General features: G+C 44.0%; 1 protein-coding gene and 1 long non-coding RNA gene across 2 annotated transcripts in view; both read right to left on the bottom strand.

The window, feature by feature from the left end:
- LOC138951841 (neurexin 1-like) overlaps nucleotides 1–11,313 on the bottom strand; it is a 91,973-nt gene extending 80,660 nt beyond the window's left edge. The window contains exon 1 of the mRNA XM_070323400.1: nucleotides 10,046–11,313. Within this exon, the coding sequence (XP_070179501.1) occupies nucleotides 10,046–10,799 (754 nt within the window). The 5' untranslated portion in view covers nucleotides 10,800–11,313. The remainder of the gene's footprint in view (nucleotides 1–10,045) is intronic.
- A 3,635-nt stretch (nucleotides 11,314–14,948) lies between these two features.
- LOC138951842 (uncharacterized) lies at nucleotides 14,949–17,699 on the bottom strand. The gene is made up of 2 exons (XR_011451230.1): nucleotides 17,151–17,699; nucleotides 14,949–16,968 (listed from the first exon to the last, which is right to left on the bottom strand). It is a non-coding gene; the product is annotated as an uncharacterized lncRNA (long non-coding RNA).
- Between the last annotated feature and the right edge of the window lie 9,621 nt (nucleotides 17,700–27,320).

The following is a 27,320-nucleotide window of genomic DNA, read 5'->3' on the forward strand; positions in this document are numbered from 1 at the left end:
GTTAAAAGGCATAGGAAGAGCAACACATAGCTTTCGACACGATCGACATACATAATTATGTATAAGCCTACATCATTTCTGACGTTCGATCCTGTGGAATCGTTGCCTGCTTGTTGGTGTCAGAGCGCTAAATTGCAGCGTTGGCGCCATAGCATGGGTTGGCAATGAAGAGAAGGAGGTGATAATTAACAGATGGAGTGGAAAGGATGCGAAGATATGAAGAAACGAAATTGACATAGATACAGAGACACACAGACACAGGAAGACACAAAGAGACAGGCGCACACATAAAGTTCACTGTCACACTCACTCAGAAACAGACAGGCATCATAGGTAGGCAGACAGGCAGACAGACAGGCAGGCAGACAGACAGACAGACAGACAGACAGGCAGGCAGACAGACAGACAGACAGACAGGCAGACAGGCAGACAGACAGGCATACAGACAGACAGACAGGCAGGCAGGCAGACAGGCAGGCAGGCAGGCAGGCAGACAGGCAGACAGAAATACAGACAGACAGACAGGCAGGCAGACAGGCAGACAGGCAGACAGGCAGGCAGACAGGCAGACAGGCAGGCAGACAGGCAGACAGACAGACAGGCAGACAGGCAGGCAGACAGACAGGCAGGCAGACAGACTCACACACACACACACGCACACACGCACGCACGCACGCACGCACGCACGCAAACACACACACACACACACACACACACACACCACACATACACCCTCACAGACACACACACGCGTCACCTCACACAGTCGCACCCAGAGGGAGGCATACGCACGCCAATCATAACTATTTCATTCCTATTTTCAACTTCTCCCCAAGGGACTCGTGGCCATACAAAAGGACAACATCCACGCTGTCACGCTCGAGCAAAGAGTTACAGAGAAAACGCAATTAATAAACCACGAGTGTGCATGGCGTTTCAACAAACACAAACCTCAATTCCCTGTCGCAGGCAAATAATGGATTCAATGATTCCGCGGTAGCTTAATTCATGATCAAGAACGTGTGTTGGTATAATGTTACTATAGTATCAAAAGCGTAAAACTTGCACTCAACTAGCACTAAATAATGATTGACGAATGACATTAATTGTGGTTTAAGTGTTTAAAACTGTCTTTGGTGTACTTTTACATCAACAGCGCGTAATTTGCTCTCGACAGGTAGTAATTAATGATTTAGGAATGTCTGGGGTCTTCAAAATTCCGGGAAATGTCAAAGAAACTCCACAACTACATGACATAAATTGTGTTTTTACTGTTCAAAACTGTCTACGATGTACTTTCTTGTTGTTTCAAGGTCTTCCCCGGAACAAACACAACTTACCAGCGCCGAAGTATAGCTCGTATAGTGCGCGCGTTTCATCTCAACCCGTTAAAAACAAAACAAACAAAAACCGACTGCCTAATAAGTAAACATCAGTCAACCTTTCGACAAGTCTTTTTGTTCTACTGCAGGGTAACGGCAAAGGCGGCGATCAAGAAGAGAAGGGTAGATAAAATCTATCGATTTCCAAGGATTCCCAAAATTCGCCAGCCAAGAAAACAGTGTCCTGTCTACAAAACCAAGGTGTTTTGATTGATTGTTGTTGCTTTTTGGGTCCAGCGGACCATATGGGCCAAATCAGGACCCCACAAGTTTAACATTACACATATTTAAATTCAACCAATTTCAATAAACAAAAACAAAACCAAGGTCTCTACTTGTACTTGAATTAATAGCCGAGTGGGTCGATCTAAGCGTTCAAGTCATTAAAACGTATTTTATTGGTGGACCTTTCAAATGATGAATTTCACAGATGTCTGCAACACGAAAAAAGAAACTGCAAATGAGCTCTTCAGTTAAAGGCTGTCCTTCGTTGAACCCGAAGTTGACTTCGAAGTTTTTTTTCGAAAACTCAGTGCCAGGGCTTCGTACTGCGAGCTTCGTGAAGTAGACTTCGTCCCATTAATATCAGACTTCAGGACTGAGGGGCACGAAGCGAAAGTGGGTGCCTCCCAAATGGGAGAGAACAAACCCCGGGGTCTGATTCGTTGAAAACACAACACATCTCAATTTCAACCAATCAAACACCACGGCTGGTTCCCACCCTTCCTCGTGCACCTTAACTCTGGTTAACAACGCGACTCCCCCACCCAATCAGTAGTACTACTAACACAATCACCCGGCCCGGACGAGCTTTGTTGGTGCCTTGCAGGGGTTCACTCTACCAACTCGAAGGACACAAAGGCAGTCAGCAGTGGCGGGTAATAGGGAGGGAGGATGTAGGGCGAGGCTACTGCTGATTTTTGCAGGTCTCCAAATAGTTTTCTGAAGAATACTGTTTCCTGTTTCCCAGAGTTAAAGGTGGTCGTCTACATTTTTGCTTTTTTTCAATAATCTTATGGTTAGATTTCGCTAAAAAGTTATGTCAGATGATGATTCAGCCATGGGGAAAAAGTTATAGAAAAAAAATATATGTAAAAAAAGATTTTATTTTTGGGTAGCATGACTCACGCTTCCAATATTTTGTTTTCTGTTTGCTGAGAACATGTGCTTTGCCTAAAAATACTGACCAATCAAATTCATGTCACTATGCTTATAGCCACGCCCAAACAAGTGCAGCAACAGTTTGACACTGGAGCGCTGTCCACGCTTTTTTTTAAACGCACGAAATGCACGGGATTTGAGAGGAGTTTTGCGCTTGGCATTTTCCAAATAGGGATATCCTACTATGAGTACTACGCTGGAATACTACAATGAATTTTCAAACGGCTACACTGGCTTCGTCTTTCCTGATCGAAAGGGGGTGTATTGTTGATATTTGTAGATAATAGACTCTGCATTTTAATGGTCAAATGGCGATTTCGGTATAAAAATGTAGACAAGGACCTTTAAAGTTCTCTCTTCGTGTTTGAAGTTACAACGGAGTAGTTAACACAGAAGGTCTTCGCAAAGGCGGTCCTTCATTCAGCCCCAAGTCTTTTTACCGACAACTCAGTGCTAAAGCTTCGTGCGGCCAGCTTCGCGAAGTCTTTTGACCATAAACTCAGTGCTAAAGCTTCGTGCGGCCAGCTTCGCGAAGTCTTTTGACCGAAAACTCAGTGCTAAAGCTTCGTGCGGCCAGCTTCGCGAAGTCTTTTGACCGAAAACTCAGTGCTAAAGCTTCGTGCGGCCAGCTTCGCGAAGTCTTTTTACCGACAACTCAGAGCTAAAGCTTCGTGCGGTCAGCTTCGCGAAGTCTTTTTACCGACAACTCAGTGCTAAAGCTTCGTGCGGCCAGCTTCGCGAAGTCTTTTTACCGAAAACTCAGTGCTAAAGCTTCGTGCGGCCAGCTTCGCGAAGTCTTTTTACCGAAAACTCAGTGCTAAAGCTTCGTGCGGCCAGCTTCGCGAAGTCTTTTTACCGAAAACTCAGTGCTAAAGCTTCGTGCGGCCAGCTTCGCGAAGTATACTTCGCGTAGTCGACTTCGCCCAGTTAAAGGCTGACATAGTCCTATTTAATTAGTTTAATTACTTCCAGGGCTTTTCCCATCGTTGCGGGGATGTATAAATTAAGCTTCCTGCAAAGTTTTAGGTTTGAAGTCCTTACCAATTACGAGAAATAATTAATTCTTTATTGCATTGTTTAGCAACAGTTCTCCAGGACTTGGGCTATTTTTAGACCGTTGACGTCACTTCGTGACGTTTCGTAAACCAAAGATGGCGTTTGAGACTGTTCTATTTACATTCGACACTATCAACACCACTTTGCAATACTGAAATAATTTTTTCTGTGTTCGAAAGCTACAGCCAATCGTTATTATATCCCCTTAGGTACAGTTTTATAACATTATTGGCACATGTAAACAATATGAATTAATTAATGAACGCTACGAATATGGCAGCCTTTAAGGATAGGCTCCGTCGCGATATAACCTTCGTGGTTGAAAACGACGTTAAACACCAAATAAAGAAAGAAACAAATAAAGAAAGGATAGGCTGAACGTAATCGACTAATCTTATTTGTATTCTAATTTAAATGTTACCACGGCGGTCGACAAAGCATAAATAATACCTCTTGAAGATATATATAGACAGTAGCACCGTGAGTGTGTATTTATATCTCTGACTTTGTCTGCAAACGCGACGTCCTGATTCAATCAGTAGCATTAACACAGTCGCCCTCTCCGCACTGACTTTCTGGAGCCGCTGCAGGGCGCCAACAACTCGACGGCAAAAACACGACCAGTTGAGGTCGTAAAAATAGTGCACAACGAGGGACAGGTCGAGGAAAGTTTGTGTAACAGTGGGAGCTCCCTTTAAGACCTCCAGTAATCTGAGAAAATCGGGTCGTAAAAAGGAGGGAGTCTTAACATAGGGGTTATTTTACAGAGGTTATGAACAGAATGTCTGAAAAAACAAGGTCTTTAAAAGGAGGGAGTCTTAAATTGGGGGGTCTTAAAAGGGGGGGGGGGGGTTCCACTGTACATGTTCAAGTCTACTAAAAAGAAGCAAAAGAAAAAACTGGCTCTTGTGAATAAAACTTCTTTTTTTTTTTTACCAATGTCATGTCGTTTCAAAGTCAGAGCTTTGAAGGCTCTGTATGTAACTCAAACTAGAATCTACTATGAGATAAAAAATATATATATATAAATCAGTAAAAGCGCTAGCTGCCAAAGATGTCTGCAGCATATAAAAGACTGCGAATGGACTCTCGACCAAGGTGAGTCCCCTTTGGAGACTTTGATGAAGATGGAGAGTGCATTCCCGGTCTTGTGTGTGTGTGTGCGCGCTGCAGACATCTTTGACAGATATCGCTTTTACTGACAGAAATCTATATCATTAATGCAAACGGGACCTCCTAAGCCAATCAGCAATACTAACACAGTCATCCCCTCCGTTCGAAATTCCTCAGCCCCCTTCAGGGCGTCCAGACATTTAAAGATACAATGTACCATTCTTCTTGTGCTACTGTCAGCAATCACGTACACAAGCACTATTCTGACGTTTAAAACACAATTAATGCCATTCGTAAATTATTTATTGGTGCTAGTCGAGTGCAAGTCCCACACTTTTGATACCATAGAAACATTATACATACACACGTTCGTTCTTGATGATGAATTCAGCTTCCGCGGAATCCTTGAATCAATTCGGTTCGGGATTTTGCTTGGGATAAGAGCATTCGTTCACTTGAACATAAACAGAAAATTGATGATAGTTTATCGCTCTCTATGCAGAGCCGCACATTTTTTCCTGAATTATTTTTCGAACGTTATTTTGGGAAATTAAATCAGGAAAAACATCAACTCTGCACAGAAAACGCCCTTGCTGTTTGTATTTTGGTATACATCGAAATGACAGAATCCTCTCATCGCATGAGATTGCCTGGACGTGTTTGTGGTAGTCTACGTGAATGCTTACAAGTGAAAAGGGGTACAGTCGAACCTGTGAATAACGGACACCCAAGGGACCGACCGAAAGGGGTCGTTATAGACAGGTGATTGCTATTGAAAGGGGAATTGTGCAGCAACGACATCTCGTCGGGGATGTTTTAGAGTGGCCTTAATGGGCAGGTGGTCGTGATCGAGAGATGGTCGCCAGAGCAGGTTCGACTGTGCCTTTAAAACCTTTAAGTCTAGAGTCTTGATCCCCTCCCTTCTAAATGTCCTGGTCCCCCTCAAAGCGTCCAGACATTAACAGACAAAAACACCGTCAGTTGTGGAGGGTTTAAAACGGAGAAGCGGGGAGGGAAAAATCGGAGAGACCTATAATATCGATTTCCGAAGTGCACTGGAATGTCTCCTGTAAAGAATACGTTAGCAGTTTTCTGTTTCCAAAGTCTAGAGCATTTCCGGTGATTTAACTTGCGGAAAAGTACAATTCTCGTTTTCTTGAATCAATGAAGCCATTTAAAATCGTAAGCTTTTGAATCTCAAAACCAACTTCAGAGTCGTAGCTGTTGAATTATGGAAGCTTTTGTTCAAGCCTGTCCTTAACTGGGCCAAGTCGACTACGCGAAGTTTACTTCGCAAAGCTAGCTGCACGAATCTTTAGCACTGAGTTTTCGGTAAAAAGACTTCGTGAAGTCGACTTCGTGCTTAATTAAGGACTGTCTTTAGTCTAAGCTTCTGAATAATTGAAGCTTTTTGGTTGTACCTTATCATGATGGTGGACTTTCTTCGCGAAGTCAATCAAGGACCGACTTTAGTCCAAGCTTCTGAATAATTGAAGCTTTTTGGTTGTACCTTAATTATCATGAAGGTGGACTTTCTTCGCGAAGTCAATGAAGGACCGTCTTTAGTCTCAGCTTCTGAATAATAGAAGCGTTTTGGTTGTACCTTATCATGATGGTGGACTTTCTTCGCGAAGTCAATCAAGGACCGACTTTAGTCTAAGCTTCTGAATAATTGAAGCTTTTTGGTTGTACCTTATCATGATGGTGGACTTTCTTCGCGAAGTCAATTAAGGACCGACTTTAGTTTAAGCTTCTGAATAATAGAAGCTTTTTGGTTGTACCTTATCATGATGGTGGACTAGACTATATATAGGCTTCATTTAGAAAGCACGATGCCAATCACCGATTTCAGTTACCTTCTCGTACAACTGCTGACTTACTGATGTGCCTAGATCATAGTTCAATGTTAGTGTCCATCCATTTAGAAGCCTAGGGAGGACGACACAGGTTCACAGGCTTTTACATTCTTTTCCGTTGTTCCTGAAGTTCTCTTTTGATTATAAAGTTATGTTTGCCATTGTTTTCATGTTGCCGTTCGCGTATCCTTGAGGCTCACATGTGTGTGTGTGTTTGTGTTTGTGTGTGTGTGTGTGTGTGTGTGTGTGTGTGTGTGTGTGTGTGTGTGTGTGCGTGCGTGTTTGCGTGCGTGCGTGCGTGCGTGTTAGTGTGAGTGTATAGTGCGTGCGTGCGTGAGTGCGTGAGTGCGTGTGTGTGAGCGCACTCTTCCTGGGGAAGTAGTCTGGAAGATCGACAACAAATACAGACTAGACTCAACAGGCGTCTCTTCATTTCGGTCTGCAAACGGGATCACCTAAGTCAGTTAACAGTACTAACACAGTCACCCCTTCGCTGACTCTGACTCGCCCATCTCCCCTGCAGGGCTTACTGTGATCGAAGACAGAAAACACAGGAGGTGGTCGCCACCAAAACGCTGAAAAGGATGGGAGGTACTGGGGAGAGTGACTATCGATTTTCGATTTTTCTCTGCCGCTGGCCCTTCTTTTACAACTCTGCTATTCTCTCTGCAGTCCCCCACCCACCCACCCGCCCCCTCCCTCCCTCTGCGAACTTCCCTCATCCCTCCAACTTCCTCCACCAACCCTCCCTCCGATTTTCATTCCACAACGCAAAGACTTGGCAACTTCTGACTCATTTGAGGACAACTTATACAGTATATGATGTTGCTGTTCAGACTCCAACGCTAAAAACCATGATCACATGCAAAGCTAATAAATCGGCCCTGTTGATCCTTTCGCCGTTTCAGAAGAAACAGTGGTGTACTACATTACCAGCTAGTAACAGTTTTAGTGCCCCCCCCCCCTCCAATACACACTGCCGAACTTCTGATTTCACCTACCCTCTGTCTGCCTGTCAGAGTGTCGTCCTACAGTCTTGATTCCACAACGCACACACTTTGGTCACGTGCAAAGCCAAGAATTGTGCTCCGCCAGTTATTTGATCGGTTCAGGACGACAAGATGATCGGTCGCTCGAGAAAGCCTTTTAGGCATTTAGCCAAATTCAAGTTAAAACTGGGGTTCAAACAAGGACTTCCTTGAGAGCCGGTCTTCGGTTACTGGCCGATATAAATCACACATGACCGATCCACGTGTGACCATGGCGGCCGATTCGACGATTGACATACACCGAAGACTGTCGTTACCAAAACCTTGATGCTGTCAAGTTTATTGGGTTTCCGCATTCTACTTTCAGTGGCAGAGCCATTAGCAATGACCCAAAAAGCGTTTAAGTGACAACTTATATTGACTAGGGTTTCCTGACTGGTCAGCTTGTGTACATTGATGTGAGGCGTCCATGAACGGCAATAAATGAATGAGTCCGAAGCTACAGTATTTTTTTTTTTAATAAACGGCCTTAAAATGACCTCAAGAACCGAAGAACGCGAAACATGGACTACCTTTTGTCCAAACTGATCTCGTGACTCTGTATGACCAATCAAACACCAGGCAGGATAGCTGACAGATTGATAGACATAAAAATTGCAATTTTGTTTTCCATCAGCTGGTGTCGCCAATGAAGAGTTCAAATAATTCCAATTCTGAAACTACCTTTGTAAGAAGTATGCACTGTCTGTACTTTGAACAACTTAACTAAAACAAAAAGCCAGAAAAATCAATAATGAAACTATTTTCAGTAGCAGTGTGTACCGACTGACTTGCACTTCAGCAGCTTACCTTCATAACAAACTATAGCTTTTCTATCGCGTCAAAATAAGCCCCAGGGCATAAATCTTTTCTATAAAATTGTATTTCGATCTCACTCTTTCTGGACCAAACCCTTATTAGACAAGCCAACCAGATAACACCAATCCATTCTCAAGGTGTCTGATACGTGCTAATGATAGGATTTTGCCAGAATGGCCAGCAGTGCAATCCTAGGCAGTGCAAAATCGACTAACCAGATTATTGCATTCGCGCAGTGCTAGCGCACGCGTGATGAAGCCGGATTGTCCCCACAAGGATAATACGCGTAGAAATGATTTGTTGTGTGTGTGGTTTTGTTTTGTGTTTTTGATGTGAAGAAATACTATTCATGCAAAAGAATGGTCTGCTGGTTTAGAAGCAGACTGACGTAAACATTTCTTCCCAAAAGGTTTTGAAGTATAACGGTTCACATAATCTTAATGTTGCTATCTGCTAGCCCTGCCATATCAGTTCATATTTATATTGAAATCCATGCTTCTGTCTGTTTTTGTGTAAAGATATGATTATTGGTTGATTTACGTTGTATTTCTGTATTGGTTTTTTATTTAAGCATCTAAACTAACAATATGGCAAAAACAAAGGACCTCTTGATTATACCTTAGAATGAATACGTGTTTTTTATATTGTACTAAACCATGTATACCTCAAGCTACAAAAATATAGGCAATAAATTTCGGCCAAAAGGTCAGTCAACTTTTCGGACGACGACTCCCACGTTGAAACGGACCATAAATCGATCTGGACGGTGCCTGTGGACAGAAATAGCCACAGCTGGCTGCCCTGGCTGGGGCAGGGAGAGGGGACAATAATGGGGAGGAGGAAAAGCAAATTGAGCCAAGTAAGCTAAGTGCCAATAACGCGAAACGTACCAGGCCGTAGAAGCGTAGAGCAAAACTAGCTCCCTGCACGTTGTCGCGTTTCCACGCACCGTTGACGAGATTAGACGAGAACTGACGATTATGCACGGTCAATAAATACACTGGGACATCCGGGTCGTTTACGAGAGCCGGAGAAATCAGGCTAACGCTGGCAGAATCTAATAAAGGAGCTAATAACTGAATGAAAAATGTATGGCTGTTCGTTGACTGGATTTACGTTGAGCAGCTGGATTTTTCTCGTAAAATATCTGCAGTGGTTATGCAGAGTGAATTGTGATAGGGTTCTGTCTAGGATGAGAGGATCGCTCGGTAAACAGAGAACAGAAACAAGAGCAACTAGAGTAAGATAGAAGGCAACAACGAATCTGGATTGAGCAATGTTATGGGCTGATGTTGGCACACTAAAGCAAATCTATGCAGCGCACAATTTAGTGCAAAAGGGTTTCCCTCAAAATACAACGTCAGTAATTATTTTTCGAGAATGTTATCGTTCCTGTCACTCATTCAGTAAGTAACTATTACAAACACAACCACATACGGGCATACAGACAGACAGACAGACTAACAGACAGAAACACAGACAGACAGACAGACATACAGACACACACACAGACACACAAACAGACAGACAGACAAACAGACACACACACACACACACATACACACACACACACACACATCCCCCTACACTACTTACTCCAAACTCCAACACACAATTAACATGTACTCACCGATATCACACCTCTCCCCTTTGTAATCAGTCTTGGCACAGTCACAGAATAACCCGTCATCCGTGGTGAGACACACTCCACCGTTTAAACACGGGTTGCCACGTTCACACAAATCTACATCCATAGAACGCAGCCCGAACGAATCCCGCATCTCAGGTCTATGAGGTTCCCCACCACAATCCCTGAAGAACAGATTGCGAATAGATCCTCTGAACCTGGGCTCGAACACAACGGAGGGAAGAGCTAGACGCAGGAGCTGGTTGTCGTACTCCTTGGGAAGACCTCCGAAGAACATGAAGACCTCAACCTCTTTGGAACCGTCGCTCAAGTCAGTCACTTTGCCCGGAGCGGTTCTGCTGTGAGGGACGCCGTCCATGATGAGGATGGTCCTCTCATTGTCCTGGCGGACCTCCACCTTGTGCCATTCGGAATCGTCCAGCTTCTCCCCGGCTCGGACAATCACCGTACCTTCAGCTAAGTTCACTCTTAACCTAAGGCTTCCTCCAACCATCTTCAGCTCGAAGAACTTGAACCTTCCGTGGTCCAAGTAGACCAGGAGAGCGTTGGGAGAGTCTGTCTTAAAGTCGAAGGAAAAGGACCCGTTGAGGCAGGGTTCCCACGCTGGGAACTTGGCGTAGGATCCGGGCCTGCCGTCCAGGTTGAAGGACGAACAGGAGTGGAGTATGGACCACAGTACAAACACCAGACACTGGGTCTCCACCAGGCTGAAAATCCTTGATAAATGCACGGCCATTGTTGTGGTGCAGCTTTTATCTGCCGCACAGAGCTAGCACAGCTTTTCAGCGAAGATTTACTTTAACTTCTGAATAGCTTAAAAAAAAATATCGAAAGGACTTTAAGACGTTAAGATGTTATTTTTCTGTTTGAGGCTATCCATTCATCTGAAAAGCAAAACTGCCTTCACTTCGATTTCTGCATCGTATCCTCTCAGATTCCTTTCAGCATTGCCCGACGTTTCACCGATGGCAGTGATAAATTGGCAGAAAAGAATATAGCACCACTGAATAACGTACACAATGGACTGACCGGGCAACTGTCAGTCACGACACACTAGACAATAAGAACGATTCCTGTTTGGGATTCAAGAGAGCAGGCGGTAAAGGGCATCGCAGTGTCGGAGGCAGCAGACATATCCATCACAAGGTGTTTGGCTTTGTGGGGTGAGATGGTGCGACCGAAGGCCAAAGCCTGGTCTCCTGCGGTGCAAGACCTCACCATGCTCTGGTCTTAGCTGCGTCTGTGACTACGCACACCTCATCTGAAAGAAACAAAGGTAGAACAATGATAATGTGTGTGCTTAAAGACAGAAAGTTAAATACGAACAAAATCAGATGTAATAGTAATGATGTTGTGTGCTCTTGCAGGCAGAGACGATAATTGTAAGGCGATTGGAACAGAGTCAGATATAATAATAATGATTATGTGTGTGCTTAAAGACAATATGAACAAACTAAGATATGGTAATGATGATAATGTGTGGCCTTGAAGACAGACACGTTAAATCTAAGTCAATGTGGACAAAGTCAGATAATATGTTATTGATGTTGTGTGCGCTTAAAGATAAAACAGTTAAATGTAGGTCAATGGGAACAAAGTCAGATATAAAAATAATGATAATGTGTATCCTTAAAGGCAGAAACGTTAAATTTAGGCCAAAGGAAAAACAATCAGACTTTATCTTAAATACTGAAACATGACCATAGCATCGAGAATGAAACGGTACAATCATTGTTGCAAATTAGAATACATAGAGAAAATAACAGTCAGCAGTTGTACATGTTGTCGGTCCCATCTGTTCTGTTGAAGCTGACAACTATCCGTGCTCGGAAAACATCATATGTACTCATTCCTGTCCCGCTACCGTTCCTCAGAATTGTACAGAAGCTCTCAGACGTCGTTTGAAAGAATAGCTTAAGATTAAGGTCGAACTTGACTTCGCGATGTCTTTGTACCAACATTGCAGTGCCAAAGCTTCGTGCAGCGAGCTTCGTGAAGTAGACTTCGCGATGTTGAATTCGTCCAATTAGTATCGGGCTTTAAGGCCTACAAAAAAAAGGTGTGGTTACGGTAACCCGACCTACCCTATTTTTAGGGGCCAATCCTATAACTTTTTATTACATTTGTCAAAAAACAAAAACAAAAAAAAAAACCAGTGCAAAAAACGCAATGAAAGCGAAAGCGCCCGTGTCGCACACTTATTTCCCTGTCAAGTAGGTTTAATTTGTACACATTAGAAAAAAAAGTTAAAAAAAAAAGTGATTGCCTACCTACCTACCCTATTTTTTTGGCTATGTTACCGTAACCACACCTATTTTTGTTTTTGGTCTAATATTGAAAAGACGAAAAGCCATTTTGAAGTTGTGCTCACATGTTATTTCTCTCACAAACACCATACTGGTATTCGTTTTCAATTTTTCATCCTTACCACACTCGTGTCATAATCTTCGGCAGTTATGCCATTCCCTTGCTGTCACACAAAACCCAATTTATGGGCCTTGGGGGATTGTTTCACACTACTCGCGGGTGGAATGTTAAAATTTCTAGACGTCCTAATCTTGGCGAACGATGTAAAAGGTCCCATGACGGTACACCGATAGCGTTAAAATCCTCTCTGATGTATTGTTGCCACCAAGGCAGATGGAGTTGTGTGTGTGTGTGTGTGTGTGTGTGTGTGTGTGTGTGCGTGCGCGCGCGCGCGTGTGTGTGTGTGTGTGTGTTTTATGTGTGTGTGTGTGTGTGTGTGTGTGTGTGTGTGTGTGTAAGTGTGTTTGTGTGTGTGTGTGTTTGTGTGTTTGAGTGTGTGTGTGTGTGTGTGTGTGTGTGTGTGTGTGTGTGTGTGTGTGTGAATGCGTGCATGTGCTTACATGTGTGTGCGTGCTTGCAAGTGTGTGCGTGTGTGCCTGCATGCGCACGTTCAAGCATGTGCTCTATGTCATTTACAAGTACACGCCCATGTTTTTTCCCGTCTACATCCTTTTAAGCATTTATTTGCGTCAGCGTGCCTGTTCGTCTACGTATCTCTCAATGTGCAAACGTAGTACGCACAACTCCAAGAACATGAATGCAACTCAACCTCCCTCTGCACCCTGTTTGCGTGCGTGATGCAATTGCGTGCATCGGCATGTGAGCCTTCGCCCTCAATTCGTCTCCCAGTTTCCTTGGTTCGGCCCGACAAGTAATCAATAGTGGCCACGGTGTGTCACTACAAAGGAATCTCCCTCTAATTCAATGGAACGAAAGGGACAAGAAAGTCAGCTACTCTTGCTAACACTCCAAGACAAAACACAAAGAGACGCCTGAAAGCCTGTAGTTTAAGAGGATGCAAAACCTTATTTTCAGAACACGTCCTCTCTCCTTATAACGCCTCCTGTAAAACACGCCTACTCCGGTCCACTTTGATAGAAACGTGTTTTGAACCGACGTTTTAATGGCTGTAATGTTGTTGATCGTGTTTTTGAGGAATATAAAGTGGGATTTTCCATAAAAAGAAAGCCAAGTACTCTAGCTCAAACTCAAGACACAGCACAAATAACGTCTTAGAGCCATTAGTTGAATGAGGAACAACACAGACTGCAGGGGCGGATCAGTTGCTTTGTAAGGGGGGGGGGGGGCACTTTGAATCGAAAGTGAATGTGATGGGCGCGAAGCGCCCGAATTTGCTAGGGGGGTCCGGGGGCATGCCCCCCGGAAATTTTTTTTGCCCAATTAAAGGACCAGACCACGCTGTTTTAAAGGTTATTAGAACCACTAACCGATGACTGAAGGTTAGAGAAATGCACCTAAAGATTCCAAAAATGTAAAGAAATTCACCGATTCGTAGCTTAATCATTGTGATTTAATTAAAAACGTTCCGCCAAATTCGTCTGCTAAACGAGACTTCGAAATGGCCGCCAGTAGACGAGAACCGGCTGTGACGTCACTTAGTGTTTGGAAACCGAAAGTTACAGCTTACGCTCAAGTGGGCGTTTGCCTAAATCGAGCATCAACAGCACGCCGAAGGAATGCGCACGGCTGCTGATAGCTATGAAGTATAGAAAAAAGGTTCAGGCATCAGTTGTCACCTTTTTCCGATGGGCTTACAACTTCTGCAGCAAGACTGATTAACTGGAAACGGCCAACACGATGTTGTGTGTTTCGCGACACTTTCTTCCAATGCGAACGCAGTTAAGCCGGCAAGAAAACCTGGCACACACAAAACAGCTGTTGCCTAACGCAGTTCCAGTTCCGACAATTGTTGACCACTCACAGGAGGTCAGAAACCGGATACCAATGTCATCAGAACGATCTGCTTTCACTAAACGCAGACGAAAGGAAGTGAGTACATGTATACTGAATGTGTTCTGTAAGGGATAGGGGTTCAGTGTCACTGGGCGTTTTTGTCAGACTGACAGTATTTGTAGTGGAATGGCATCTGTTCCTAATTTTAAGCACATGTGTTAAGATTACAGATTAAAACATATATATCTGTTACTATATGTCCGTCCCCATGCACCCACCTTAAAGTTCCCTCTCTCTCTCCCTCTTTTACACTCACCTGGGTAATCGATGAGTCTCAGGTTTAATCAGTGTCCGTCCATATACACATAGACATTCACACAAACACACACACGTTGTTATAGTTGTTATCTAATTCAGTGTTGTATTAAATAGATAAAGAAATCGTTAATACAGCAAGCTTGCATGAATAATTTGCTGTTGTCCTTTTTTTCAGATCAGGTTCTGTAATACAGTAATTATAATTAATACAAGTACAAATTCATGTTTGCAGTCATACTCATAGTGTGTGAGTGTGTGTGTGTGTGTGTGTGTGTGTGTGTGTGTGTGTGTGTGTGTGTGTGTGTGTGTGTGTGTGTGTGTGAAAAGCACTTTGATACTTAAAACATCTGTGTTATTTGATTTTATTACAAAACTGCAGTCAGAATATTAAGCAGACCTATTCCAACAATACATTTTGATCAGCAGTAAATGTAATGTCAAATTATGAACAACAATCATGTGAGCAGATATATCTAACAGAAACACATAGTCTAGCAAAATAATACAACCAAGTACATGTGTGGACATCATCATCCACATAAAAAAATTGATTGTAGGAAGAGCACTCTGTGTTATTACCACTGCTTCAGTCAAACTGCCAGTTCAACTTTATCTCTGTGGGTTGTTTTTTTTCTCTCAGAGTAACATGGGGAAAAAAACCTTTAAAAAACTTGCATGCTACAGAGCTGGATTGTTTCTAGTGATCATGCAGCATGATTTATCCGCATAGAAAACTACTGAAACACCTAAACAGAAATAACAATGTCTACAGAAAAAACCCACTGTTTGATTGCTGTCTGTAGTACTCCTCTTGCTAACAGTGGCATTAAAATAATTAAAACTAAGCTATGCTCTCTTGGGGGGGAAAAAGTGCTCTAAGTACTTTTTGTGTCTACATAGGCAAAACAAAACTATGCAATGTTTCAGATTTCCTGACCCACCCTATGTTTTTCCTCCTTATCCTGGACTATTTTGGACTCTTACAAAAATGTAGGCTACTTCAAAAATGACAAATTTTAATTTTGCAGGCTTACAAGGAAATTGACTCTTCTCTTACAACCAGAATACACCATGATTTCAAGCAAATAAAAAACTACATGCACCTGAGGAAAAAAAACCTTTAATTCAAGAAGTTAGACCTCCTAACCCCAGCTTTTCAATTCAATTCAATACGTTGTTGATGTTGATTATGGAGCTTAACGTCCTCCCAGGTAACTAGGGACCTATATTGGGGCATGATTTTTTATACAATGTTAAAAGTGTAGGGTGTAATGGGGGGGAGGGGACTGGAGGGTGACGGGGTGTAGTCGCTAATAAATTTAAAGGTGCGTTTATTATCTAATATACCAGACATTTTGTTTTGGCTGGTGTACAGAATAACATCACATAAAATCGCACTCGTAAAACATACAAAACACATAAAATGTACACATCAGTACACACATAACCCAAACCACACATATCCATACCAGCACCATCACACACATATCCACATACATACTCTAGTTTGTACATTATAAAAATAAATACATTATGATTAATATCATTACTAGTCAACTTAAATTAAGGCTCAAAATAGGTCTTAAGATGGATGTTATTTAGTGTAATGAAGAGATTATAAAAACCAAAAAAAAGCTATGAGAAAGAAAGTATGAAAGAATGATGCCCTTTCTCCGGTGAAAGTTCTGCTGATTGTGGTAACTTTTTTTTCTGTCTAAAACAGGCATCAGGTTAACTGAACGAGCTGTTTGAGGGGGTGGTGATCCTAACACTGGCCTATGGCAACACTGGTCTATGGCAGCTACAACAAAGCTCTGCATACACAGCAAGACTACAATGCAACAGTGCCCAGACTTTGACTGCTACAGGCTGCTTTCCCATGCAAAGTACAAATGCAAGTGTCCATAAACCAGGGTTTAATACAAAGTCATGTAGTATGTGAGTGAGTTCTGATGAAAAAGTGATTGTGTTGTAATATTGGTTATTACTGAGTGTTGATGTTACAATGATTACATTATAAAAACAACAACAGAACAATGTGAAGAGCAAACTTCTTCTGTGGGCATGCAAGTGAGTTAATCTTGTGTGTGTGTGTGTGAAACTATATGTGACTGAGTGTTACAAATTTAAATGACAACAGTTTTCTTGATAGCCTTTAAAAACAACAACAAATACATACATTTAACAATCAAACAAATATAGGCACCTCAAAAAAAGTTGTATGTACACCTTCGTGGCTGGTGATGCATTCTTGCTCCCCTGCAAGTTTTCATTCTACAATGTACCTCAGGCTAGCTTCCTCTCTCTCTCAAATCTGCCCCTCCCACACAATACAACAGGTACAGTGGCCACTCTGACACCAGTCTCTGAAATAATCAAGAACAGTTAAAACTGCGATGAGCTGTTGTTCTTTTACTCGTGAATGCAATGCATGAACACTTAAACAATATCCCACTTATTCGCGAGTGCGTTGACAAGGCGAGAGTGAAAAAATAGCACAGACTCGAAAGCAGACGATAAGTTCAGCACAGAGAGCGGGCGTGTTTACCTTTGATCGCTGAGACAAACAGTGTCGCAATTTTCATCGTCACTGTTTCACTACTGCTGGAAGTGGCCTCCACCCTCATCTTTCATGCTTGATTCGAGGAGAGAAACCGGTAGTTCGAACATGTACGGTTCAATTTCGTCTGCAGTTACGCTTGTTGTCATGTTGGTAAACAACCATCCCCACACGGTGTGACGTCACGGATAATTTATTCATAAGCCAGTCTCGCGAAGATCACGCGGCACAATGGCGGGTCGTTTTGGAGAAGAAATCCGTCGCTTCGGTCACAAAATTCGTCGGATTACGGCCTTAGAAGATTCCGAAGTAAACCAAACATTGTTGAAGACGGTAAGAAAGTGGTTTTCTAACTAACTGCAAACATCGGGAAGTGTTCGGTCGCGCAGGAACACGATTCGAAGCGTTTTTGACGCTAAAACAGCGTGGTCTGGTCCTTTAAGCAAAATGGTGCCATCTGGTGCCATTTGAACTTAGAAATGGTCATAGAATCAGCATAGAAAAATCTTTTTTTTTTCTTCTTCTTTTTTTTTTTTCGGGCGGGGGGGGGGGGGGGCACGTGCCCCCTGTGCCCCCTCCCCCTCGTCCGCTCCTGGACTGACTAAATACACCTAGACGTCTTTACTTGACCCTCTCTTCCAAAATGAATTCTCTGACGTCAAAAGCGAAACAAAGCTCGAGAAGACGTCATAATGCGAAAACTCGCGTCACGTAAATATTCTGTCACTTCGTCTGCATATCTCCCGAGGAATGGACAATGAATTTCGAGAAGACAATTTGTCTCGGTGACTTCATAACATCAGCAGTAGAAAACTACTCGTAAGGTCACCACCAGGTTGTGCATGTATCGGTATCATACGTCATTAGAACAAGTACTGTCCTTATAACGCCTACTCTCAAACACTCATCTGTAAACATGGTTCGGGCGGATGTCTTCATGCTGCCAGTGTTGTTATCCGGAGTTTTCATGGCCAACAACGTGAGAAAAACGGGAGCCATTTTCGAATTCCAAGACACAGCAGGAAGACCCCATCCGATCCTGTAGTTGAGGAGGTTGTAATTTCCAGAACTGACACGTACTTTCCTTAAACCACCTGTTCTTAAACACTCTGCAGTGTTCTGGACCGACGTTTAATGGCTGTCATGGTGCTAATCTTAAGTTTTAATGGCCAACAAGAAAGAAAAAAGCGAGCTTCTCTCACACACCAAGACACAACACATAGAACGCCTCAGATGTTGTTGGTTTTCCATATCCTTTCAACTTATTTTTCCATTCCTGTAAAGCATGACAGCCTGTATTTAAGAGGGTGTACACTTTACTTTAAAACACTTCACTATTTCCAGTCCAGTGTGAAACAGTAAACATGTTTTGGATCTACATTGTACTGACTGCAATGTTTGGGGTTTTTTTGTTTGTTTTTTTTTGCCTCAGTTGCATGCAGTCCGCTTCAAGCTGAAAAATAAATGAAAAGAATGAAACCCTAATTTTTTTTCATTTTTTTTTTCTTCTCTTTTTTTTTTTTTTAATTTTTTTATTCTTTTTTTCCTCTTCCTTTTCTCTTCTTTCTTTCTCTCTACAGCTGAGCGTCCTTCTTCATTGGCGTTTTATATATTTATCAATTGTATGTGGTTTTCTACAATGGACAAAATCTTGCATCTTTAATGTTGGTTATAGTCTTACATATGTCTGTGTTTGGGTTGACTAACTGACTGCAATGTTGTTAATCCTGTGTTTTAATAGTGAGAAGAAAGTGAGCCTGCTCAAATATTTAAAGACATTCCACACACACACACACACACACACATACACAACAGAAAGGCTGTGCTTACGGTGATGTAGCCTAAACCTTACTCCAGAACACGCACTCTCCTAATTTTACCTCCCCCAAAAACCATTCCGCTGTAAACTTTTTCTAACACAATGGCTGTTTGGGTGTCAGTCTTGCGTCGTTGATGGTCGAAGTTAAGACGATGGTACGACAGTCTGCAATTCACTCACTCACTACCTCAATAAATAACAACACAGAGAATTCCTGAACATTCCTGCGAACAAGAAGTTGAAATGCGTACGTTAGAATACATCAAACGCCACCCGTCTGATTGTCAAGTCTTGTGTCGTTATAAAGGCGACATGACAATGACAGCCTGCAACGCACTCACTCACTCACTCAATAAGCCACAGCAAAGAGAATGCATGCACATTCCTGTGAACAAGAAGTGTAAAAGCTTACGTTAAAACACATCAAAGGCCGTCAGAATGTCAATCTTGTGTCGTTAAAGGCGGAAGAAAAGACAAAGACCTTCTACAACTCACTCACTCAACAAGACACAGCAGAGAGAATGCCTGCGTGTTCCTGTGAGCAAGAAGTTTAAAAGTTTACGTTAGAACACATCAAAGGCCGTCTGATTGTCAGTCTGGTGTCGTAAAAGGCGGAAGAAAACACAATGAGCGCCTGCAACTCACTCACTCACTCACTCACTCACTCAAGAAGACACAGCATCAGAGAATGCTTGCGCGTTCCTGCGGGTGAGATGGTGTAAAGCTTTCTCTGAAACACTTTGCCATCAAGACGTATTGATTGTGTGTTTTAATGGCTGTCACTCCACCCTGTGCATGCAAGCTGCTCGATGGAGCAAACAGGTTTCTGTCCTTGGCATTGTACTTGATGCAGCTCCTGTGAAGCTATTAGAAGATTGAGTATTGGGTAGAATGCTGCCATGCTCACGGAAGCCTAATGATCTAAGGAACAAAGGGACGTAAGTGCTCTAAATATAGACGACATGATTGAGCAGCAAGAGTAAGTGAGTGTAATGCAGAACCTATCCTTCCCCTGGGCACGACAAAGTTATCAACCGGGTGGGAGCCAGCCGCGGTGTTGGATTGGTTGAAATTGAGATTTGTTGTGATTTCGACCTATCCAACCCCGCGGTTTGTTCTCTCACGTTAGTGGGTGGCACCCACCTTCGGTTCGTGCACATCTGCCATGCTACATGAGAGAAACACAACCATTGAAACAAACAAAAGACGTTCATCTTGGAAACTTTGTTAAACGTTTAAGATGTTGCTCTGCGTTTACGTATTTTACTTAGTGTTAGAAAAGTTACTGCTAATTTCGTAGTCTCTCGGGTGCTATGGTGACAATAGTGCCTTTGCCCTTTTTAAAATGGTCTCCATCCAGCCACCTTGGAGTCTTGGTGTCATTTACAAGGATGCCTTGCCCTTAGAATTCTTTATACTTTCTGCAAGTTTGACTTTATCTCAGAAGTGTTGATACAGTATTTTTCAAAGGGCTTTTCTGTCCTTAGATATCTTGCTACTGTTTACGTGTGAACGGTGTAGAACCACAAACGAGGAGGACAGATTACTGAAAGACACACCTCAAATCAGACTTTACCCACTCGATATTCGGCAACACTGATGACAGCTCTACATTGAAAATGTGCTTTACATTCTCTGTAACCAAATTGCACCAAAGAAACAAAGCCTGATATTTTATTTTTTTCCACAGAGAACATTCTGCCGAATGCAAGTGAAACAACTTGAGATGCAGTCTTGCACTAGAGAATAAGAAGAACAAGACCAAGAACAACAAGAACAAAAGAGAAGACGTATTAGAAGAACAAGAAGAAGAATTAAAAACAAGAAGAAGAAAACATTCTGCAAACAAAGTTTTCTATCTCAGACATGCACAGTTTTAATTATTTTCCACGCGCGTTCTTCGGAGCTCCGCTGAGGCCGTAACGTTAGCGCCAAATGCTAGGAAACGTCCGAGCACGTGCAGAAAAGAAATAGCGTCACTGAGAAGAAAAGAAGACGAAGAATAAAACAATTGCCTTAAAAAAACATACAGCCCATGAGCTTCCGAGAAAGCTGCGAAGTTAACGACAATGAGGTGATGGGAATGCACACATGCACATGTGGGGGAGGAGGGGGGGAGGAGAGGGAAGTAAAAGGAAGACAGAAGGAGTGACAAGGGTGGGAGAAGGAGGAGTCGCAGGGGCTGAGAAGTGGAATAGGCAGCCGAAGGGGCGTGGAGAGGGCGTACAGTACCCGGCGAAAGAAACGCAACTCATTCGCGCCCACTGTTGCAAGTGATTTTTCGTCATTTTCAAATTGTCGTAAAATATGAACCAAATAAGGTACATCAAAAAGGGAGACAGATTCGTGGAGGATATTGTACTGGCTGTACGTAGTGTATTTTATCTTATCGTATTCTTTTGCCGGGTACTGTGCACGGAGTGAAAAGAAAGAGTGAGAAAAGTATCTAAGATTTGAGGAGGAGATTTGTATGAGTATTTCGATTTAGTTCGCCATCGTGCTTACTTGTGTTATGTTTTCGCTGGGATTGCTTAAAATAAGCACAATGCTTGATTTAGAATCCCAAATATCAAATATTGTATATGTCACGATATAAATTGAATACAGGTTTTTTGTAACCAACTTAAGGTAGGGTTGGTGCTGAGAAATGACGTTTTAAAAGAGAGAGAACGAGAGAAGGATTGGGAACATAAGTATTTGATGGGGGAGAGAGATGGGCGGATATTGGGAAGAGAAAGAGAGAAGTAGGAGGGAAGGCTTGGAGAGGGGGAAGAGGGGAGGAGATGGGCGGATACGGAAAAGAGGGAGAGAGAAGTAGGAGGGAAGGCTTGGAGAGGGGGAAGAGGGGAAGAGATGGGCGGATACGGAAAAGAGGGAGAGAGAAGTAGGAGGGAAGGCTTGGAGAGGGGGAAGAGGGGAGGAGATGGGCGGATACGGAAAAGAGGGAGAGAGAAGTAGGAGGGAAGGCTTGGAGAGGGGGAAGAGGGGAGGAGATGGGCGGATATTGGGAAGAGAAAGAGAGAAGTAGGAGGGAAGGCTTGGAGAGGGGGAAGAGGGGAGGAGATGGGCGGATACGGAAAAGAGGGAGAGAGAAGTAGGAAGGAAGGCTGGGGGAGGGGAGGAGGGGAGGAGATGGGCGGATACGGAAAAGAGGGAGAGAGAAGTAGGAGGGAAGGCTGGGGGAGGGGGGGGGAGATGGGCGTATACGAAAAAGAGGGAGAGAGAAGTAGGAGGGAAGGCTTGGGGAGGGGGAGGAGATGGGCGGATACGAAAAAGAGGGAGAGAGAAGTAGGAGGGAAGGCTTGGGGAGGGGGAAGAGGGGAGGAGATGGGCGGATACGGAAAAGCGGTAGAGAGAAGTAGGAGGGAAGGCTGGGGGAGGGGGAGGAGGGGAGGAGATGGGCGGATACGGAAAAGAGGGAGAGAGAAGTAGGAGGGAAGGCTTGGAGAGGGGGAAGAGTGGAGGAGATGGGCGGATACGGAAAAGAGGGAGAGAGAAGTAGGAGGGAAGGCTTGGAGAGGGGGAAGAGGGGAGGAGATGGGCGGATACGGAAAAGAGGGAGAGAGAAGTGGGAGGGAAGGCTTGGGGAGGGGAAAGAGAAAGAGAGAAGTAGGAGGGAAGGCTGGGGGAGGGGGAGGAGGGGAGGAGAAGGGCGGTTACGGGGAAAGGGGGGGATTTAGGAGGAACGTCTCCGCTGCCTCCCCCATCAAGTCAAGGAGGGGCGATCGCAGCACCTCAATCGTAAGGGTGACAAGAGAGGGAGCAGAAATCGATACAGTCACCCCCCCTTTCTTTTAGCAGCCACGACAACGCTGTTGAACGCAATACTGCGATGCCACGCCGAAAAAAGAAGCCAACAAGTTGAGAAAAAAAGAAAAAAAATCCTCGTTAGTTTAAAAGCTGTTCATGTTGAATTTCTTCTCCCACCTTTTTTTGTGAAAGAAAATAATAGTAGTACAATAAATAAAACGACAGTTCCTCTTAAATAAGTTTAAACGCTGTCCTTGTTTTCTTGTTCCTCAAAGCACCCCCCCCCCCCCTAATAAAAAAAAGAAAGAAAGAATAAAAAAATTGATCTGCAGCTTTCTCGCCACAGCTTTTCCAAAAATGAATTCCGCAATAACATCTCACGGCTGCAAAAGTGGATTGAAAAAAATAATCCTCCTTTTTCTACGATCTCCTAATATCCTCTTTGCATCAAAGTAGCCGTGGCTGTGAAGATCTGTGAAGGAGAGTAAAAAGGCAGGAGAAAAATAGTTGGGTTTTTTCTCTTTTTTTTCTCTGAGCTGTGACTCCTACGCTGTTGTATATATATTTTGAATGGCAAAGGTTGTACGACTGGAAACACAGACACATGCACACACCAATAATACATGACCACAACAGAAAGCACACATACTCACAGACACACGCATATACACAAACACACTCACACATACTAACATGCACTTACGCAGAGAGAGAGAGGGAGAGAGAGAGAGAGAGAGAGAGAGAGAGAGAGAGAGAGAGAGAGAGAGAGAGAGAGAGAATTAGAGCGAGACAAGGACAGAGACAGACAGACAGACAAATAGACAGACAGACCGGCAGACAGACAGAGAAACTGCGAGAGGGACAGACAACCTGAAGAGAAAGAGACATCCTATGTTAACACCTGTATTCTCAAAGCCATTGGCTTTCTTCCACACAAGTCTGTCATCTTCAAGCAGAAAGAAAGGGCAAAAAGGATGCATCAGAAAAAAGAACAATCCTCCGCCTTCTTTCTCATCAACGCCAAGGGCACCTTTATCAAAAGTAGTCCAGTCTATCCCGACAGGAGTCCGAGCTTTCATCTTTTCTATATCAAGAAGGGGAGTTGGCACAGAAAGTCCGGCGTGACAGTAGAGAGAAAGAGAGAACTGAACTGAACTGAACTGAACTTTATTTTATAAGGATCACGATTTAAGGCTAGGCCTTTTCTTACAACCAGGTGCACGGAGCACCTTTTCAGTCGTACCTCAGGCAGCTGTCCGTTGGAAAAAATACCAAGGCCCAGAACGTGATCACGGGAAATGTTTATTACATTTCTGCGGGAGATGCGAACTGACGAACCGCATTAAGTTTCGTTTGGCTGGCAACACGAAAGGTATGTTTTGGCATCTGTGAGATAATTGTGTAAGCTTTTGACTGTTTTTATCGTAATCTGCGACAAAAAGACAAATCGTTGCTTCAGCAATGCTGGGCCTGATGCACTGCCCTTAAATAGTGGCAATCTGGAAAATGAATTCGTTAAAAAAAAGTCCCACTGCACTGAAAGCAGATGGCCAGGCAGTTCATTTTTTTGGCATGTGTCCAATCGTAGACATGGTCTCATCCCATGTACAAACCCGACCAGATCTGAAATGATGAGTCCATTCTTAACTGACGTAAACACATTTTACCCGCACGGTTGGCCTAGTGGTAAGGCGTCCGCCCCGTGATCGGGAGGTCGTGGGTTCGAACCCCGGGTCATACCTAAGACTTTAAAATTGGCAATCTAGTGGCTGCTCCGCCTGGCGTCTGGCATTATGGGGTTAGTGCTAGGACTGGTTGGTCCGGTGTCAGAATAATGTGACTGGGTGAGACATGAAGCCTGTGCTGCGACTTCTGTCTTGTGTGTGGCGCACGTTAAATGTCAAAGCAGCACCGCCCTGATATGGTCCTTCGTGGTCGGCTGGGCGTTAAGCAAACAATCAAACAAACACATTTTGAACACATGTAGCAAGTTTTAAACACTTTGTGACATAGTACATTTTCTAGTTATCAAAAGAGGCACAGATAATAAACACAAAGTGACCACAAGTGTTCATTGGATTTGTTCATTGGTGATACTTTTTCCAGTAGAACTATGTATAATGTCACAAAATTAATGTTCATAACTTGTTGCGAACTGTGTTCAAAATGTGTTCACTTATACCCATCATCTCAGTTCTGTCCAGGTTCGTACGTTTGCAGAAATGTGTTCAACATGTGTTTAAATCTGTTCAGAGTGCGTCAACTGGAGTGGACGCTAGGACAGTGCCTTTAATCCCCTTTACTCGGATCAGAACATCGGACATAACGATGTCTGACAGTGCAGGACTCCTTTGCCAATAGAATTATGCAGAATGTCAATAAATGCGCAAAACTTGTTGCAGAAATCTGTTCAAAATGTGTTCACATCTTTTAGAGTGTTTCAAGTGGAAGGACTGTGCCTTTTAATTTCGTCTTTACTCGGATCAGAACATCGGACAGGACGATGTCGGACAGGACAAGACGATGGACAGGACAGGACAGGATACTTTTGCCAATAGAACAATGCAGAATGTCAATAAATGCGCAAAACTTGTTACAGAAATGTGTTCAAAATATGCTTAGAGTGTTTCAAGTGGAAGGACTGTGCTGTAATACCCTTTACTCGGATCAGAACATCGGACACTCACACGACGATGTCGGACAGGACAGAACGACGGGGCCTGAGAGTCTGACGGGCCGGGGCCGAGTGTTTGCACACAGGGAAGTTTAGGCGCTGAAGGAGTGTGCGGCGAGGTGGCGTGTTTTCTCTGCGAGGATCGATAGTAATCCTGGCAGCGAGTTTCCGCTAAATCATAGTGATCAGATGGGAGGAGAGTGAAGCCTACAGGAGGAGGTGTGAGAGAATCGGTCGGGGGGGGGGGGGGGGTAGGTGTGTGGATGAGGAGAAGGAGAAAGGTGGAGGAGAATGGGAGAGAGCGGGATAGGAGAAAGTGAGGAGTGGGAATGGGCGATGCTGGACACAAGAAAGACAGAAGAAGAAGAAGAAGAAGAGAGAGAGAGAGAGAGAGAGAGAGAGAAAGAGAGAGAAAGAGAGAGACAGAGAGAGACAGAGAGAGAGAAAGAGAGAGACAGAGAGAAAGAGAGAGACAGAGAGAAAGAGAGAGACAGAGAGACACAGAGAGAGAGAGAGAGACAGAGAGAGAGAGAGAGAGACAGTGAGACAGAGAGACAGAGACAGAGAGACAGAGAGAGAGAGAGAGAGAGAGAGAAAGAGAAAGAGAGAGAGACAGTGAGACAGAGAGACAGAGACAGAGAGATTGACAGAGATCGACAGACAGAGACAGAGAAACACAGAGAGAAACACAGAGACAGAGAGAGACAGAGAGATAGGGGGAGACAGACACAGAGAGACAGAGAAAGAGAGACCAACAGAGACACAGAGAGAGACAGACAGACAGACAGACAGACAGAAGACATACAGACGTCGACAGAAACAAACAGAGAGAGACGGAGACATAGAGAATCAGAGCGAAGCTGGACACAACTAGAGCCCACGAAACCCATCCTGAATCCCTCGGACTACTCTCCACAAAAATGCTACCTTGAAACACCAGAAAGGCGGGTGATTGAAACAGGCCAAGGGAGGAGGATCGCTGGTCGACTACAATTTGCAGGGGAGACCTGTCATTTGGGGGCAAAAGCTTGCTGGCTTCAAGCTTGAACGACCGCAGCATTGAACAAAGCGGGTAGTTCTGCACAAGGGACCTGTTGCACTTTCCACAATACAACGTGGTTGGATTTTACGAAGAGGAATATGGATGGGTTTGATGGTGGGGGTCAGAGAATGGAGAGCGAGATAGGTGGGGAGGGCGGGGAGGGGACGTCGTACACTTCTTATTCTTCTGCGTTCGATATTTATGGCCGTCATATTGTCAGATCGGTGGCTGCTATGAAGTCCGCAGTCTTCAGCAGTTCGGCAGCGAGTCCCCAGAGCTTGGTGCCCAGGCTGGTGTCTTCTGGCCAGTATTGCTGGCGTGCTGTCTCCAGGTGTGGGCAGGTCTGTAGAATGTGCTCATGGGTTTGTTCCTCTGAGCCGCACTCACATTGGGCTGTGTCGCGGACGTCGTACACAAGAACCTTTTACTGCTCTTGGTGTTGGTTGATCATCTTTAAGATCGGGTCAAAGCCTCGTTGAACAAATCATGGTTTCCTCCCTGGCATTTCTGGAGGCAACATGGAGATAGAGATTGAGGCCGAGAGGGACAAGGAGTGGAGTGGGAAAGGGAGAGTGTGGGTCTCGCATGATAGAGGCAACATGGAGATAGAGGTTCAGGCCGAGAGGGATGTACAAGGAGTGGAGTGGGAAAGGGAGAGTGTGGGTCTCGCATGATGGAGGCAACATGGAGATAGAGGTTCAGGCCGAGAGGGACAAGGAGTGGCGTGGTAAAGGGAGAGTGTGGGTCTCGCATGATGGAGGCAACATGGAGATAGAGGTTCAGGCCGAGAGGGACAAGGAGTGGAGTGGGAAAGGGAGAGTGTGGGTCTCGCATGATGGAGGCAACATGGAGATAGAGGTTCAGGCCGAGAGA

The sequence above is a fragment of the Littorina saxatilis genome, linkage group LG17 (assembly GCF_037325665.1).
Source record: "Littorina saxatilis isolate snail1 linkage group LG17, US_GU_Lsax_2.0, whole genome shotgun sequence".
Classification (NCBI taxonomy): domain Eukaryota; kingdom Metazoa; phylum Mollusca; class Gastropoda; order Littorinimorpha; family Littorinidae; genus Littorina; species Littorina saxatilis.